Source organism: Heterodontus francisci, chromosome 5 (genome assembly GCF_036365525.1).
Source record: "Heterodontus francisci isolate sHetFra1 chromosome 5, sHetFra1.hap1, whole genome shotgun sequence".
In the NCBI taxonomy this organism is placed as follows: Eukaryota; Metazoa; Chordata; class Chondrichthyes; order Heterodontiformes; family Heterodontidae; genus Heterodontus; species Heterodontus francisci.
In genome coordinates this window covers 184,738,483-184,757,189 of record NC_090375.1, presented here as the reverse complement: position 1 = coordinate 184,757,189, position 18,707 = coordinate 184,738,483, and the positions used below count along the sequence as shown (strand labels likewise).

Here is an 18,707-nt window from a genome sequence, read left to right as displayed (position 1 = left end):
CACCCTTTTTTCTTTGTGAGAACATGTTTACTCTGAACCCCTTGAATCTCCCCTTTGAAAGCCTCCTACTGTTCTGACACTGATTTACCTTCAAGTAGCTGTTTCCAGTCCACTTCTGCTAGATCACTTCTCAGCTTAGTAGAATTGGCATTACATCAGTTTAGAACTTTAACTCCTGTTCTATCTCTGTCCTTTTCCATAATTATGTTAAAACTAACTGAGTTATAATCATTGCTACCAAAATACCCTCTCACTGCCACTCCTTCCACCTGCCCAGCTTCATTACCTAAAACCAAGTCCAGAACTGCGCCCTCCCTTGTTGAACTTGCTGCATACTGGCCAAAAAAGTTCTCCTGAATGCATGTTTCTTAATTTTGTCTGTTTTTCGCAAAGTGAATTAATCTCATCAAAATCTGTCCACCTAAAGCCCCCAGCATGCTTCACATTTTGTGCAGGAAGTGTGGCCCCTGCTGTGTTTCTAGCTGCTGATACTTGTTCATCAATCTGGCAATCTGTTTGACATGCCTGATCTTCGCAGTACTAGTTGGTTCTGGCCAATCAAAGGTGAAAGGAGCTTGTTATAAGCTGATGCCAATTGTTCAATACAACTTAATACTACAAGGATAGACCAAACCAAAATGTCAATTACCAGGGCCGTTGGGAGACTGTGACTCCTTTACATCTTATGATTACTGGCTCCACGATGCAAAACTGTTGGTTCCTATTGTCACTAAATATCTTTGGAGAGCAATAATGCTGCTTGAAACCAACCTGTTCAGAGCCATATCTGCCCAAAAGTTAACATCTGAGCTGCCAGGACTGTTAACTTGTTGCTTTTAGATTTCCCCTATCTTCTGGCCATGTTGGAGCCTACTCATTTTGCTTTCTGCATCAACTGGGAGATATGCTTGTTCCAAATATTTTGTCATCTGGTGAAACAGCTCATGTTTATCACTGTCAAGAGTGCTGGGACTTTGTTTTGGGGTTTTCAGCTTGTGTCTTCTTCATGAGTAATGCAGCCTTCAACCCAATGATTTAGCGTTTGCCCACTATTTCCATAGTGGTTGAACCCTAGTAGTTGCCCAGACACCTTTTCAGGTTCAGTAAGATATTTGGTAACTGATTAGAAAAGGATGCTTTCTTTGTTGCCTGATTTTTCCTTCAAAGAATTGGCATCTTCCACCTCAAATTAGCACAGAACCTGAGGATTGCCCCCTTGAAGTCCCTTGTGGCAGATCTGAGACTGGTAGTGTCCATCTTTTCAGATTTTGTTTTGCTCTCTCCTTTCTGTAGACCATAGACTAAGTAATTGGTGGAGGAGAGGAAGAGGGATAATAGTTGGAGATTCAGTTCCTTAGAAGAGACTTTCCTTTGTAGTTGTACCACTTGGTCAATTTCACCAGAGCTTTGGAAAATGAAGAAAGGTTATTAGCTGATGGGGGCCTGCTAATTCCTTGAATCGAGCGAGGCATTTACTAAACAAGGCATTTCCATGCTGCTGTAACTTGCTTGGGAGAGAATATATTTAAATGTTGCTCCTATCTTAATTTTCTTTGGTTTGTGAACCAAAGCATGCTCTATATACCACACATGGGGAGTCGCATGCATGACATTCTAACTTCACATTATCAGTTCATTGTTTATGACTTACTCGGTGACTTATTTTGGAATTATAATATGTTTGAATGGTGTGCATGTGGTTCAGTTAATTATAATACCGTATGTTAAAATTATGCATCCAAAAATATTTTTTGTTCAAAATCATGAGATATATAGCACTGGAGAAAGTTATTCTGCCCATTGTACCTGAGTCTGTACCAGGTACTCAACTAGGACCAGCACCTCATTTACTGATTAGGCATGCTACAGCCTGCCGAACTGAACATTGATTTCAATAATTTCAGAGCATGACGGGCCCCCCTTTTTTATTTTTATTTTTGGTTATTTTTTCTCTTTAATTTTTTTGTGTGTTTTATTTTAGTTTGTTTCTCCTCTTCCTACCCACTTTTTTTTTTCATGTTTGTGCTTGGGGCCAGGCTGTTCAGTTTTCTGTCCATTAACACCCTCTCTGTATTAACGCTTTGTCTTTCAGCGCACCATTAACATACTGTTTGTCTTTGCTCCATGACCTTCTGGTCAGTTATTCTCTGTGACCTTGTCTTATCAACACCTCTTTTGTTATCTCTTGCCCCACCCCCACTTTACTTGCATAAAATCTTTTACATTTATAATATTTGTCAATTCTGATGAAGGATCACTGACCTGAAACGTTAACTCTGCTTCTCTCTCCACAGATGGTGCCAGACCTGCTGAGTATTTCCAACATTTCTTGTTTTTAATTCAACTAGGGATGTCTACTATCATCCTGCTTCCTTCTCCATTCCCAACATAGCTTTCTATTCCTTTTCAAATATTCAGTTCTCTTATTATGTTATTGTCTCTCTCACTCAAAATGTAACTTTGTTCTTGTGTTAATGATCTTGAATATATGTTCCCTTGTCAGCAATTTGCCATTTATGATCTGTGCCTCTCTGAAGAAGTGGAGCTACGCAAGTCGATGCCATTATAAATATACTAGCAATGCTCTAATTAATTCCAACATTTTTTTATTCATTTTTGGAATGTGGGAATCCCTGGTGAGACCAGCATTTATTGCCCATCCTCATTGATTCAACTCCGTTGCTCGCTAGGCCACTTTAGATAGCAGTTAAGTGTCAACCACTGTGGTGTGAGGCTGGAGTCACATATAGGGCAGACCATATAAGGGCAGCAGGTTTCCTTCCCTCAAGGACACTGAACCAATAGAGTTTTTACAACAATCTGGCAGCTTTGTGGTCACTTCTTATTTCCAGATTTTTTTTTTTAACATTGAATCAGTGCAGTCAGGCAGTGGTATAAATTTTATATTTGTAATTACACAAATGAGTTTGATTGGAAACTTGGACCAGAACTTCGCTTCGGAAAACTAGTGCACTTTTGAGCATAATTTTCACCCAAAGCAGAAATTCTTACCTTAATGAGTACGGGAGTAAAGGCAAATGACAAGGAGGACTGTAAAAGACTTGAGGAAGACATCGGTCAGTAGAACAGCCAGGCAGGTGGTAGATGCAATTTAATGTGGATAAATGTGAGGTAGTACATTTTGGGAGGAGAAACAAGTAAAGATACTGAAAGGTATGGATGAACAGAGGCACCTAGGGGTTAAAATACATAACTCTGTAAAAGTGAGTGCAGGCAGATGAAGCCATTAACGGTCAACAGCATTTTGGGCTTTTTAAATCGGGGCATAGAATACAAGAGGAAAGAAGTAATACATTTGTACAAAATATTGGTCAGGCCACAGTAAGAGTACTATGTACAGTTTTGGGCATCCTAATATTGAAAGGTACATTAAAGCCACAAACATTGCCCTAGCAATAACTAGGCACAAACACTGGACCAGATTGCATCCTTCTGTGCTGTAATATCTACGGTTCTTTAATCATGCAATCCAACTAATACTGGCCCACATTGAAGTGGGGTTTGAAGTAGGTTGTACAGTTGAACCTGCTATTGCAAACTATGAACACAGTGGCTATTTTAGAAATTTCCTAGGCTGCCAATAAGTTTGTTTATAGTGCTGTTCATGCACTTGACAAGAATGGGTGTCTCAAATTATTAATCATCTGCCAACTGATTTAACTGTTTATTAAGCTTTTCACAGAAGTAATCAGAAAATTACTCCTGATATTTTTCCTTTTGTCTTTGTTAAAAAAAAAAGCTGTTTGAGTAGAGGTGACTTATCTGTTGTTTATTTATTTGCAGTAACCACTGGAAGAAAAGCAATGACAATTGGGCTTTCATTTCTCTTCTTTTCAAAGCCTTTTACCTTTCAGTAAGTACGTCTTCATTTCATTTAAAGAACATGACCAGAAAGTGGCTTGCTGATAGTTTGAAATTACATATACTTGTACACAGTGGATGAAATCTCGGGAGTAGTAATGCAGTATGATATTAGACTTTACTTAAGTTACTCTGCATGCCAGTGCCATGTGATCAAACCTTTTTGTAGATCTGTCCCACAGACCTGAAATTTCTCCATAACTAGAGACACATCTAATCATCTCTTGAATCCATTTATACGGTCTGCTTTATTGGCTTTCCATAGTAACTTATTCCAAGTTTCTTGCCCTGTGGTATTTGAACCCTTCACCATGGTGAACAATTTGCCTGGATCAATTTTGTCAATTCCTTTCATAATCTTGAAAACTTAAGTTGTTACCTTGAAGTCTCTTTTCCAGAAGAAATAGTCCAGTTTTCTTGACCTTTTTCTGCCAACTTGAATTTGTTGATGTCTGAAATCACCTTTGTTGCTCAAAGACAAAAACAACTTTGTCCTATGACCAAATAGCCAAAACAGCATGCATTACTCCAGGTCAGGACTGACCAACACCTTGTAAAGCAGCAACACACCCTTTCTGAGATTTATACTTCATCTCTTGGTAATGCAATCCAGTACATCATTTTCCTTTATTACTTCAGTTAAACATGGTGCTGATGGCTTTGAAAATTTAGCCTCAATAACTGTTGGACCTTTTCAATTTAACACATAGTCCTCCTTTTGGTTTATTGCTGCCATATTAATTGTTATACAATGACACCTAAAAGATGTAAATCCTTCTGTTGTTATAGCTTGCCTTCCCTCCCAGTTAAGTAACATCAACAAATTTAAGGTTACCGTATTATTACTTATTGAGACCATCGGATTAGCTGCCTTTGCCACTTATTTTCCCTTCCCAGCCCAGAGATCCTCTGCCCTAGCCTTGAACTTGTATCTTTCTCTAGTTTTTCTTTCCTATCTCATGCCCTTTCGAGCTCATCTTGTCCATGAAACCCTCCTCCTGCTCGCTCGACCCTATTCCTACCAAACTGCTGACCACCCACCTTCCCTTCCTGGCCCCCATGTTAGTTGATGTTATGAACAATTCTCCTCAGATACTGTCCCCCCTCTCCATAAAATCTGCCATCATCATCCATCTCAAAAAAAAAAAAACAATCCTTGACCTCTCAGTCCTTGCAAATTACTGCACCATCTTTAACTTCTTTTTCCTCTCAAAAGTCCTTGAATGTGTTGTTGCCTCTCGGATCCATGCCCATCTCTCCGGAATTCCATTTTTTCAACCTCTCCAATCAGGTATCCCCACCAACACAGTACCAAAACAGCTCTTAACAAAATCATAAATGAAATCCTATATGATTGTGACAAAGGTAAACTATTCCTCCTCGCCTTCTTGACCTGTCTGCAGTCTTTGACACAGTTGACCATGTCATCCTCCTCCAACACCTCTCCACTGTCGTCCAGCTGAGTGGGACTGCAATCGCCTGTTTCTATTCTTATCTATCTAATCATAGCCAGGGGATCTCCTGAAATGGCTTCTCTTCCTGTTCCTGTACAGTTACCTCTGGTGTTCCACAGTATCTGTCCTTGGCTCCCTCCTATTTTTCATCTACATGCTGCCCTCAGTGACATCATCCAAAAACACAGCATCAGTTTCCACATGTACGCTGACGACACCTAGCTGTACCTCACCACTGTTTCTGAATTGTTAGACGGCTTGTCTGACATCCAGTACTGGATAAGCAGCAATTTCTTCCGGTTGAATATTGGGAAGCCCAAAACCATTGTCTTAGGTCCCCGTCACAAACACTGTTCCCTGGCTACCAGCTCCATCCCTGTCCTTAGCACCTGTCTGGAGCTGAACCAGACTGTTCGCAGCCTTGGTGTCACATTTGATTCCAAGATGAGCTTCCAACCACATATCCGTGCCATCACTAAGACCATCTATTTTTACTTCTATAAAATCACCTGACTCTACCTCTGTCTCAGCTCATTTGCTACTGAAACCTTCATGCACGCCTTTGTTACCTCTGGACTTGACTATTCTAATGTACACCTGGCTGGCCTCCCACATTCTACCCTCCATAAACTCTGCTGCCTATGTCCTAACTTGCACCAAGTCCCATTCACCTATCACCCATGTGCTCGCTGACCTACATTGGCACCTGATTAAGTAACACTTTGATTTTAAAATTCTCATCCTTGTTTTCAAATCCTTCCATTGTCTCGTCCCTCCCTATCTCTAATCTCCTCCAGCCCTGTGACCCTCCAAGATCTTTGCATTTCTCCAATTCTAGTCTTGTGAACATTCCCAGTTTTAATTGTTCCCCCATTCAGCTGCCTGGGCCCTGAGCTCTGGAATTCCCTCCCTGAACCTCTCTACTACTTTAAGAAGCTCCTTAAAGCCTACCTGTTTGATCAAGCTTTTGGTCATCTGCCCTAATATCACACTATTTGGTTGGTGTCATATTTTGTTTTATAATGCCACTATGCAGTGCCTTGGGATTACATATTACAATAAAGGCAGTATATAAACACATGTTGTATTATATCCTTGACTAAATCACTTAATTTTATATATGGATATAATATGGCTCCAATGACTGATCCATAGATAACTTTTACAATTTCTTCTCCCACCTGGCACTCATGAGTAACACACATGCAATTGTTACTTTTTGTGTATGTTGGTTCAGGTTCACTCGTTCTTTAAACGTTGTATCAAAGGACACCTGTGATAGTTTCTACATCTTCAATATTTTATGCATTTTAGTTAGAGTAGACTCAATGAGTGCTGCTGCAAGTATTCAAATTCAGTTTGTATCTGCCCATTATAATAGCTCTTGTTAGTTAGGGGGGAAAAGCTGTTTGTGTGGATTCTGGGTTTACATGTCACATAGAGAAATAAACACATCACAGTGCTGGGAGTATTTATATTCCTGCATACACTTTCAGCATAATTGGAATTACCTTACCCTGTTACTCTCCTTGCCCTTGTCATTTTCTTAACTTCTTCAACTTCTATTTTTACTTTTTGCTTTTCTCTTATCCCACTCCTGGCTCTCACCATTAATTTTAATAAACAAAGTTTTGATTGGCTGAATCTTGACCTTAAAAGTTTTTTTTTACATTTTTGACACAAAGGTTTGAAGAATATTTGAAGGAATAATCTGGAAGATGTAACTGAATCAATTCTTAATGTGATTTTGGGTCTGGAAATATAGAACTGCTGCTGATGGGTAAACTCTTCAGAAGCCTCTGGTACTCACTGACATCGGGATGGTATTCTCAGTACTTAAACTTCAACTATGTGGTAGATCACTACAGATCCTACAAATTGTTGCATTACTAATTACACTTCTTTCTACTCTTTAAGCTACGTATGGTCAGGTCTTCTGGTCCTCCTTGGTATCTTCCTAAATATTTACAGCAAAAATATGGACAGAATTAAGCTGCCATCACTGCTTGATCTTTGGAATAGAATCAAGAAAAGACAAATGAGGTCAATGTCCCAGACTGTGTAAAGTCCACGATAATATCCACTATTGCGAGCAGTCCGTAGTTGGCTGTGTCAGGACATTCTACAGAAGTGGACCAGTGTGATGTACGCATGATACTTGTGCAACTGCTGACTTTAGTTTTTGCTGAAAAGTAAATTTAATCAGTCAAAAATGGAGAACATATGAACAGTACAGATGTGGTAAAAGGGAACAATACAAGACTTGGTCAGTGCTGTCCATAATATCACAAAGGTTGTTTACTAATAATGTATATGAAATAGCTGATTTACGAATTTCTGTCACCTCACTTGGCCACTGAGAACTTTTATCTCAGTTTAAATTTTGAGCAGGGGCTAGTGTTTTTTTACTTTGTAAAAGAATCAAATATATATTCGGCATTTTTTTTTGTTCAGCGGAAATTACAGACTGGGGCCAAATGTTTTTTTTAAAATCATATATGTGCGTGCGTGTACAGTTTGACGGAAATAATTGTGTGGTAAAGTAGTATTTAAAGTGGTTATTTATCATGATTGTACAATTAAATATACCTCTCAAGTACACCTAATGCATCTTGATTGTACTGAGTTCCTAAAACAATGCACAGCAGATGGTAAATGTGCATTAAACATTGTAGTTATGAAATTTTCATTGGACCGTGACTTTAAATAGATAAAGATTTCTTTATTGTGCTTAATTTATTCGAGAGCAAAAAAGTGGCATATTAAGTCATGATTACTGTCCTTTACCAAAACATTTTCTAGTGCACAGCGCCTCAGATGGCATGTACTGTTCATCTTTTTGTTAAAAACTTGAGAAGTCCCAACTATCTCATCACAAAATCAACTTTGTGTTGTGTGTGACCTTTACATTATTCTGTTTTTGCACATTGCCTTTTTAATCCTTTATAGTTTTTTAAAAAAAAGAATGGTAAATTGTATTTTAACGTGTTAGAGCTACATGTCTTTTAATACAAAAAGGAACTGTGTAAAGCATATTGCTAAATTTTTGAATTTTTTTTGCAGTTACAATCTTTTTATCTTGATTTATGTAAGTTTGCAAGATGCTAATGCTCTCCACTTAGTCATTGTTTAAATGGAGCACCCTTTTTGTTGCAGAATATGGTTTATGTTTCATTGGGTTTAAAATACAAATGGAACTCTTCACTGTGACTGGATCTTTAACAGTGAATATGCGACTTTGTATTTGAGGCCAGTATGAAAATGTGGATAAGCTGAAAGTTGTAGAGACATATATATTTCTGTCTATGATGCTTCATTTTAGAGCGCTGAATATTTTCAGTATGTAAATCATAGAGTAACTAAGGTTGTGGATGATTGAATTTATTAGATTGTGTTCTGTTGGAATCCTGCATTCTGACTGACTAGTAATTTGACCAAAATTTACATTAAAGACTTAGTTTCCTTAATTTTAGAAGATATTAAACAAATATTAAATTCAGACTTATGTGTGCAAAAGTCACAATCTAAAAGTTGCACAATGAACATAGAGAGGGAATCTTGGTTTTGGTTTTATGCCCACTGTGATAGGCTGATAGACCAGCTGTAAGCACCAAACTGTTTCATAAATTTGTCTTGTTACACATAAACCTCATAGCTATCTTTCTTGCTTTTTAAACAGATTTTTTTGGCCTTTTGACCATGACTAATAGGAAAATGAATAAAAAGTAAAATGTGATGGTCAATTTCAGGAATACTTCTGAGCACTTCTTTTACTTTCATAGTTTCAAAACCATAGTGCTCCTTTTAGAAAAGCTTGTATATAAATTACCTTGTGTTTTTATTTATGATATCTTCTCAAATAACATTTTCTTCAGTGATCACTTAGCTTTTTCATTTCCTTTTACAAAATATCTCCCAATGCGATTGTTCACATTGAAAGTTGTCACAGATTTAGAGTAGATCACTGGATCATCTTAGCTGGAGGTGCTTGCATCTTTTCTGGGAGGTTCGATAAACTATTTGAAGCAAAGACAAATTCATATGCAATAATTTCACATCAGCTAAAAATTCACTATGAATGTCTTGCTTATCATTTATTGCCCTTTTTAAAAAGGCATAATACAATAACATTGCTACAGTTTTTCATTTCCGGTATACTTGACTAAGAATCAAAAATTATGGATAGTAGGCCAATGAAATAATATTGAAGCTCTCTTTCAACAACTGTACATGTGTTCCACTAGCTGTGTCATTGCTCTATATTCAGGTTTCATAACCAATAATCTCTCGGCATTTAGAAGTGAACTTCTCCCATAAAACACACCACAATTGAATTATACATGCTAATTATTTTGTGCTCATCTGTTGAATGATAGTTCTGTGGAAATGAAATTCTCCCCATTTCAGGGTCTAATATTGTCATGTGGAGCACAGTCTGCTGCACAGAAAAATACTTCTATTGTGCCTCAATAATGTACCTCAGACCCAATCTTAGAGTGGCTGCTACTGCACCAGTAGTAGTGACATTGGGTCAAATTTTCAAAGAGCTGTGGAGGTGAGCAAGCCCATGCTTTTCTGCTACCAGCTAGCGTGCTGGTCTGCCATCATGGGCCTGCCTCTGGGAAATTTTCATGGATGCTGCAAGGGTGGGGAGGTGAAGGCTATCTCTACCAGCGACAGGTAGCCGATAAGGCCAATTAAATTGTGCATTGAGACCAATTGTCAGAAGCCGTCTGGAATTTTCCAGATGGCAGTCAGGCCCTCCACTGAAGCCAAAGCCCGGCCATGATTTAAAGCGGCCTACTGGTAGCAGACCAGAGGGCCATTGATGCCTCATTGAATTTAACTCCCCACCCCCAGCCGCAATTGCCAGAGGGCCACAGGCAGGGGTTCCCTGTCCACAATGCAGTCTGGCAGCTGTAGTCACTTTTTTTTTTACTTTTAATGTTTGGAAGCATCTTCAGAGGACGTCTCCATCTTCAGGCACCTTCTCGTTCCCCTACCTACGTTAGCAGCTCCCACCTCTGATGGCCCACATTTTCTCCTGACGCTGGGATCAGGAAGTGGGAATTAAAACTCAGCTGCTATTTCTATTGTCCACACCAACCATCTTGAAACCTGTATGAGTGGCATTGCCAGTGAGTGCCAAATTAGGGACATGCCCACTAGCCACTGAATTGAGGTTTCCCCAAGCACATTTCATAGACAACGTCCAGAGTTTTATCTAATCAGTCATGATTTGAATCTAAAAACAAAGTGCTGGAAGTACTCAGCAGGTCAGGCAGCATCTGTGGAGAGAGAAGCAGAGTTAATGTTTCAGGTCTGTGACTCTCCGGTTTTATTTCAGATTTCCAGCATCTGCAGTATTTTGCTTTTATTAAGATTTGAATATAGTTTTCAGAGCTAAAATGCCAGTCTTCAAAATAATTTTGGCTTTCAAGTAACTTGGTAAGTAGCCCAGTTCCACAACGAAGAGTGCTTTCTTGTGAATTTTAAAAAGATGTAGGTTCAAGTCTGGCCTTTGCTCGAATTTGCCTGTTTCATCCTCACCTCTGTTGCCAACTGGAGTGTTAAATGAGCACAACACTTATTTTCTGAATTATAGTGATTAGCACTGTATTATAAGTAAACTTGTTAGAATATTTTACTGTCCTGATGGATTCTATACATCTTACCAGCTCATACAGCACAGAAGGAGGCCATTCAGCCCGTCATGCATGTGCCAGGTCTTTGAAAGAGCTGTCCAGTTAGTCTCACTTCCCTGCTTTTCCCTCATAGCCCTGCAGCTTCTTTTCTTTTCAAGTATATATCCAATTTTCATTTGAAACTTATTGAATCTGCTTCCAACATCTTTTCAGGCAGTGCATTTCAGGTCATAGCAACTCGCTGGCTACAAATACTTCTCTGCTTTTGCCAGTTATCTTAAATCTCTGTCCTCTGATTACCAATCCTCCTGCCAGTGGAGTTATAGAATGGTTATAGCACAGAAGGAGGCCATACAGCCCATTGTGCCCATGCCAGCATTCTGCAAGAGCAAATCTGCTCGTCTCACTCCCCAGCTCTTTCCCTGTAGCCCTCCAAATTCTTTCTGTTCAGATGCTTATTCAATTCCCTTTTGAAAACAAGGATTGAATCTGCCTCTACCACACTCGTACAGTGAGTTTCAGATCCTAACCACTCTGGGTAAACAAGTTTTTCCTCATGTCACCATTTATTCTTTTGCTATTCACCTTATATCAGTGTCCTCTGGTTCTTAACCCTTCCGCTGGGACCGTGTAGAATTCTTACAACAACAAAAAAGACTGATGTATTGAACCATTTCAAAATGTTATAAGAAAATGTTCTGTGCAAGTGTGAAGAGGTTAAGATATTTTTAAGAAGATAGCGCCATCTTTTTTCTTGTCTTAAAGGTTTAAAATGGGGATATTGTACACTATGCAGTGCCACCACTAGATGCCACTGGTGCACTCATTTACAAAAGTTTGAAAGTTCTATTTTGAAAAGGTGCTTTAGGTTGCATCTATAAGCAGTCCATTATTTTCAGATTTTTAACTAATTCTCTGAGCACTGAACCTTATAAAAAAAAAAGTGATCATTCCTTTTATAGTGCATGTTTTTAAAAACACATTTTAAAATCACTTGAGAATAAAGCTTTACTTCCTCAGTGCAAAAACTGAATGTTAAACAAGCTCACAATGTTCACTGGGGATGTTCTGCAGAGGCCACCCTCTCTATTAATGCCAACTGCATTAGTTGGATCAGTGGCCTATGTTTTTTCTACGAGTTCTTTTAATACTAATGGCAGATGTCTGGAGCTCATCCCAACTACAAATAGGGTGGTACATGATATGTTGGACTCTCAAATTGTCACAGCAGGGGGGACTGGCAGCCCATCCATTACGTGGCTATTTCAGGCAATAGCTTTTTTTTTTGTCCTTGGACTTTGGAATGGAGCCTGCAAAGTTAATTTGTTAAAGAGCATTCTCTGAAACCCTTGAATCTGGAGAGCTAATCGAGACACACTTGAGTTTGGTGGTTAGACTGTGGACAGTCCCTTTGTTTCTGCTTCCCATCTCCACTCCTCTCTTCCTTCACTCTCCCCAAATATATCTAAATGTTAGAATTGATCAATCCTGATGCTTTTTAAAACAAGTTCATTGGATTTGTCTCCAAAGCAATGAAACAGTGAAGAGTGCACTATCCAATCTTTTCATGTTAGTTAAGCTGATCAATTTGAGACCTGCAAGAGAGTTATACTTTTTAAAGATGTAATAAAACCTTCCTTTCCCCCTTTACAAATAATGAGTAATAAGAAACCTAACTGGTTAATGCTATCATTACCTTTTTTATGTAATTTTACTGACACTTGAGTATTGCAACAGAATAGGTGATGAACCTTTGTTGGAGATTCACTCTGTCAGCATGCAAGAAACAAATGAGCTCCATCCACTTCATTCATGTCAGAATTCAACAGCTTGAGTTGCATGAACATTCTGCAGTCACTCATGAAGAGAAATTTTTAATAATAAATATCTAATAATTAATGGGCTAGTAGCTGTAGTTGTCTTCAGGGCATAATATCTAATTTCCTCGCAATGTTTCATATCCTTACTTTTCACGCTGCAACAGTCTATCATTAAAACCAAATGTAGGTTTCTATCACTTTTATTTATTTTTCAAATCAACTTATAAATCAGTGCCAGGACTTGTTACAGATGAGTTCCAATAAATTATCAGCTGTGGACAAATTCCGCATGTTAAATACTTTCTTTTCAACGCAGTTGTAGGAAGTCCTCGGGGCCTAGTTTGTGTATGTAATTCTGTCTGGTATGAAACCATATATTAATTAAATGCTGCAAATAATACATGCTCTGTTTTATGGACAAAAATATGTTAGATTTAGTTTTGAATAGATTTTACATATGAAAAATTAAAATGGCAAGTTTTTTTCCCCAAACATGTTCCAAAGCATAAATACAGTAATAACTTTACCAGTTGTGTCTCTTCTACAAAACAAGAAGCAATTTAACGCATCAGTGGAAGTTGCCTATTAACTTAAATAGAAATACAGAAGCCTAGAAGGATGGATTTAAGGGACAATATGGCATCAAAGTATTATGTATTGCTTCTGATGTAAGCAAGCATCATTGATGCAGTTATATTCCAATCTGACACAGGTTCCTATAATGAAAATTATGACACAAAAGAGATCAATGCAAAGTTAATTAATGCAGCTTCAGGATCTCTTCATTTAACCCCTTCAGTATTAAAGCCTGAAGGTTACAACCAATAACAGTGCCTATAGGCTTGAGGTTAAAAACAATGTCAAATATCTCCTGTGTTTTTCCTTAGATAATTGGAAATCTTATATAGTAATCTGAAAGCATGTTTTGGATTGATATCAATTTATGAAGACTGACTATCACTGAATTCATTACTTGTATCAACAAGGATTAAAACATCTTAATGTTCAGCTCAGCAACCTTCAGTTAAGCTAAGAATGAATGACTACAGTAGTTTTCTTCCTCATGTATCATACGAGTTATAAGCAATCCCTTCTGACCAGCTCTCCCAATTTACTGATGTAATGAATGCTGAACGGTGTAGCAGGATTATGTTTTTAAAAATGTTTTTTTTAAAGTTTAAGGTAGAGTCCAGGAAGTCAGGTGACCTCACATCCACTCTGCTTAAGGACAAGACGTGAATGGTGGTACGCAATTAAACAACTAATTGGAGGAGGTGGCTCCTCAATGATGAGGGAGCCCAGCACATCAGTGCACCTTCCAAACCCGCGACCTCTACCAGGCTTGGTTCAAACATGGACAAAAGAGCTGAACACAAGAGGTGAGGTGAGAGTGACTGCCCTTGACATTAAGGCAGCATTTGACTGCGTACGGCATCAAGGAGCCCTAGCAAAACTGGAGTCAATGAGAATCAGGGGAAAAACCCTCTGCTGGTTGAATTCGTACCTATCGAAAAGGAACATGGTTGTGGTTGTTGGAGGTCAATCATCTCAGCTACAGGACATTACTGCAGGAGTTCATCAGGGTAGTGTCCTAGGCCCAACCATCTTCAGCTTTCATCAATGACCTCCCTTCAATCATAAGGTCAGAAATGGGGAAGTTTACTGATGATTGCACAATGTTCTCCACATGCCTGGATGGGTGCATCTCCAACAACACTCAAGAAGCTCGACACCATCCAGGACAAAATAGCCAACCTGATTGGCACACCATCACTCCCTCCGTTACCGACGCCCAGTAGCAGCAGTGTGTACCATCTACAAGATGCACTGCAGCAACACACCAAGGCTCCTTAGCACCTTCCAAACCCGCGACCTCTACCACCTAGAAAGACAAGGGCAGCAAATGCATGGGAACACCACCACCTGCAATTGCCCCTCCAAGCCACACACCATCCTGATTTGGAACTATATTGCTGTTCCTGCACTGTCGCTGGGTTAAAATCCTGGAACTTCCTTTCTAATAGCACTGTAGGTGTACCTACCGCACGTGGACTGTAGCAGTTCAAGAAGGCAGCTCACCACTACAACCTTCTGAAGGGCAATTCGGGATGGGCAACAAGTGCTGGCCTAGCCAGCGACATCCAGATCCCATGAACAAATAAAAAAAGCCAGACATCTTTGGTTACCAGGACAACAGAGATCAAAGATCTTTTTTGATAAACAGAGACTGCAGGGGTAACACCAGAAAAACGATAGGTTTCACCCTCCCAGACTTTTGGATCGTAAACAAGGAGTCAGTGATTCTGAGGATGCAAATATACCAGGCAGCTGTTAACACCTAGAAACAATGGAAGGCCCAGATGGCTGTGCAGAAACCAGACTTCTGGACTTTGCATATTATAAAAGCACAATCAGCTGTTGGTGCTTGATTCCAGATAAATTTAATACATTTTCTGAAGGTGGAAAGGCTGTACAGAAGACCAGCGGTGGGAGCCTCAGAGCAGGCTGCAAGAAAGGAAGACAACCAGTGATGGCAGCCTCGAGAGAGAGAGGGAGTACCTACTCTTGAAAAATACTATTTGGCGAAAGGCTGTGGAACCTTGAACCTGTGTTGAAAGTTGAAGTTTGTGGAGAGGTAGAACCATAGAAAAGTTAGGGCGAAGAAAGAGGCCATTCAGCCCATTGTGTCTGTGCGGGCTGAAAAAACAAGCTGCCCAATCTAATCCCACCTTCTAGCACCTGGTCCATTGCCTTGTAGGTTACAGCACTCCAGATGCAGGTCCAGGTACCTTTTAAATGAGTTGAGGGTTTCTGCCTTCACCATCGATCCGGGCAGTGAATTCCAGACACCCACCACCCTCTGGGTGAAAATGTTCCCTCTAATCCTTCTACCAATCACCTTAAATCTGTGCCCCCTGGTCATTGACCTCTCCGCCTGGGGAAACAGGTCCTTCCTGTCTATCTAGGCCCCTCGATTTTGTACACCTCAATTAAGTCACCCCTCAGCCTCCTCTGTTCTAAGGAAAACAACACTAGCCGATCCATTCTTTCCTCATAGCTGCAATTTTCAAGCCCTGTCAACATTCTTGTAAATCTCCTCTGTACTCTCTCCATCGCAATTATGTCCTTCTTGTAATGTGACCACCCAAACTCAATGCAATACTCCACCTGTGGCCTAACCAGCATTTTATACAGTTCCAGCATTAAATCCCTGCTTTTGTATTCTGTATCTCGGCCAATAAAGGAAAGCATTCCATATGCTACCTTCACCACTTTATGTACTTGTCCTGCAACCTTCAGGGACATGTGAACATGCACTCCAAGGTCTCTCACTTCCTCTACTCCTCCCATTATCATCCCATTTAGTAAAAACCCAACAGATCACCAGGAATTGCCTTATTCAGGGGTATCCAAGTTGAAGGGAGTGAAGAGGACAATGACTTTGAGAAAGGTCTGGAAGATCCAACCCGTTGCAACTGGAAGAGTTTGGGACTTTTAACTGCAAAGATTTTGCCATCAAAGAGGACTGTGCAATGTATAAGTGTGGTGTGAGGTTTTCAAGTATTTTAATAAGTAAAGAAAATACCTTTTGTTGTAATCTGGTGTATTGGCTACTTACAAAATATCTAGTTGATGGGATTATTTTTAGTTGTTGGTCTGGGGGTTCATATCTTATATTTTAACATTAACGGTCTCACTGAGGTTGTAACATTGAGTTTAGTCAGTGGTAGAATACCAGTCAGGCCAGTGTAATTTAATTTCTGAGTGGCCTCAGAAGACGTGAAAAATACTAGTGCCACGTGGTGCAGTAGAGGTTCCACTTTTGAACCTGAGGTCATTGAGGCTGTAGCTTTGGAACTGTTTAGTGAAGCCTCCATCTGTTCTATATTTGACCTTACAGGCAACCATTATTATACAGCAAAGTGCCAAAAGTTGTGCACTTATTGGAAAATTTAGAACCAGCTGTGCTGAAGTGGTAATATCACTGGAGTAGCAATCTAGAGCCCAGGCTAATGCTCTGGAGCCATGGGTTCGAATTCCACCACAGCAGGTGGTGAAATTTGAATTCAAATAATAAATCTGGAATTTAAAAAAGCTGGTCTAATGGTGCCCATGAAACCATTGTCAATTGTTGCAAAAACCCATCTGGTTCACTAATGTCCTTTAGGGAAGGAAATCTGCTGTCCTTACCTGGTCTGGCCTACATGTGACTGCAGACCTATAGTAATGTGGTTGATTCTTAAATGCCCTCTGAAATGACGTAGCAAGCCACTCAGTTCAAGGACAGTTAGGGATGGGCAATAAATGCTGGCCTAGTCAGCTATGCCCACATCCCATAAATGAATTTTAAAAATGTGATTTACTGATGTGCCTGCATGAATATTAGCACAAAATGTGAGGCATCAGGCTGTGTAACTACCATAATAAATGAAAGATTTGAAGAAATCTTTGGCCTGATTTTAATCCCCCATCACCACCTCACCAATGTGCCTAACAAGAAGGGGAGGCGGGCTGCAGAGTGTTAAAACTAGGCAGTGTGGTTTCTTGTTCACTCTGTGCCATTTTATCAGGTCTGTCTTGGGCAGCATGCCAGGATCTTGCCACCAGCACTCAGGAGCAGAAGAAATCCAAGAAGATGTGTTTTCTAAAAGATGAATGTTTCTTTATAGGTCAGGGGGAGCAGGAGTGCTTCTCTAGGCCCTGCAAGGTAACCTTGAGCCTTCCCCACCTCAAGCTTCCCTCACCCCTTAACCTCAGTTGCCTTGATGTGAAATCCCTAATTCTGCATAATAAGTTTTGAATTTTAGCCCATGTTCCATTTCCCAAAAGCTCTGATCAGTGAAAAAAGACATTATTGGATTGTGGTAATATAATATCAATGGAGGAAAACAAAGCAGACTGCAGAGGAATTATTGGTGGAAGCAACAAAATATCTGAATAAAATGATTCAACTACTTCAATTAAAAACTGCAGAAAACGTTGTGAACATCAAATACAGGTGAGTCGAGCACATTTATTTTTCCTTTCCTTATTTTTAGGGTACTCCAGTGTCATCTGCATTCCAATGGCTTTAAGTGTGTGAAAAGGACCACGGGTGAATTATCCTTTAATTTTTGTTCCCTTGCTCTCCAATGTGAAACAAATGGCCTATGATGACACAACCAAGGTTCAGCTTTTGCAATGTTAGGAATGATGGTCACAAATCCACATGTCAGCACTCTAAATGGCATCCAGCCAGGCTTGCTAGTTTGACAGTAATAACTAAGTAGGTCTATAACAAGCAGAAATGGACCCAGTAATAACCATGAAAGCTATCAAAGAAGCAAAACTATTAAGTGATTAAATAAAGTAAGTTTTATGTGTTGGAAGATGAATAATGAACTGATTAAAATTTATAAAGTCTCTTCAAATCATTCACAAGGCTACTTAAGCTGTGTCATTGCTACCCAACCCAACTAAGTGAAATTCTGGGCAGTTATAGCTAGTTAAGGTGAGTTAATAAACATTTCTGAATGCACTTCTTTCTTAAACTCCCCACTCTCTTCACATGGACACATGTTCATACACACACACACACGTCCTCTCTTCCACATATACACATACACACCAGCTCTTTCAAATGTGCACACTCTGGACCCAGCATCACCTATTTCACATTATGTGTCTGTATGTAAATAGGTACACTCGAGTATATGGCACAATTTCTAGGCACATGGGAACAGGAGGAGGCTATTTGGCTCCTCAAGCCTGCTCTGCCATTCAATGAGATCATGACTGATCTGCAACCTGTTATGTTTTGTGCCCCAAACACGAAGAAACTAGACTCACGATTTTTTTTGTCTGTAGGCTTTATTCAAGAAGGCTGCCTGGATCTATCTTAGTTTCAGGGTTGACTGACAGCATAG

General features: G+C 39.6%; 1 protein-coding gene across 3 annotated transcripts in view; it reads left to right on the top strand.

The window, feature by feature from the left end:
* slc35b3 (solute carrier family 35 member B3) overlaps positions 1-17,247 on the top strand; it is an 81,414-nt gene extending 64,167 nt beyond the window's left edge. For 2 of the 3 annotated variants that reach the window (XM_068032457.1, XM_068032456.1), the window contains 2 exons: positions 3,805-3,874; positions 7,254-8,837. In XM_068032457.1, coding sequence (XP_067888558.1) covers positions 3,805-3,874; positions 7,254-7,401 — 218 coding nt within the window. In that variant the 3' untranslated portion in view covers positions 7,402-8,837. Of the gene's footprint in view, positions 1-3,804; positions 3,875-7,253; positions 8,838-13,977 lie in introns of those variants that run through there. The other variant, XR_010975099.1, reaches the window with a different exon arrangement.
* Positions 17,248-18,707: the final 1,460 nt, after the last annotated feature.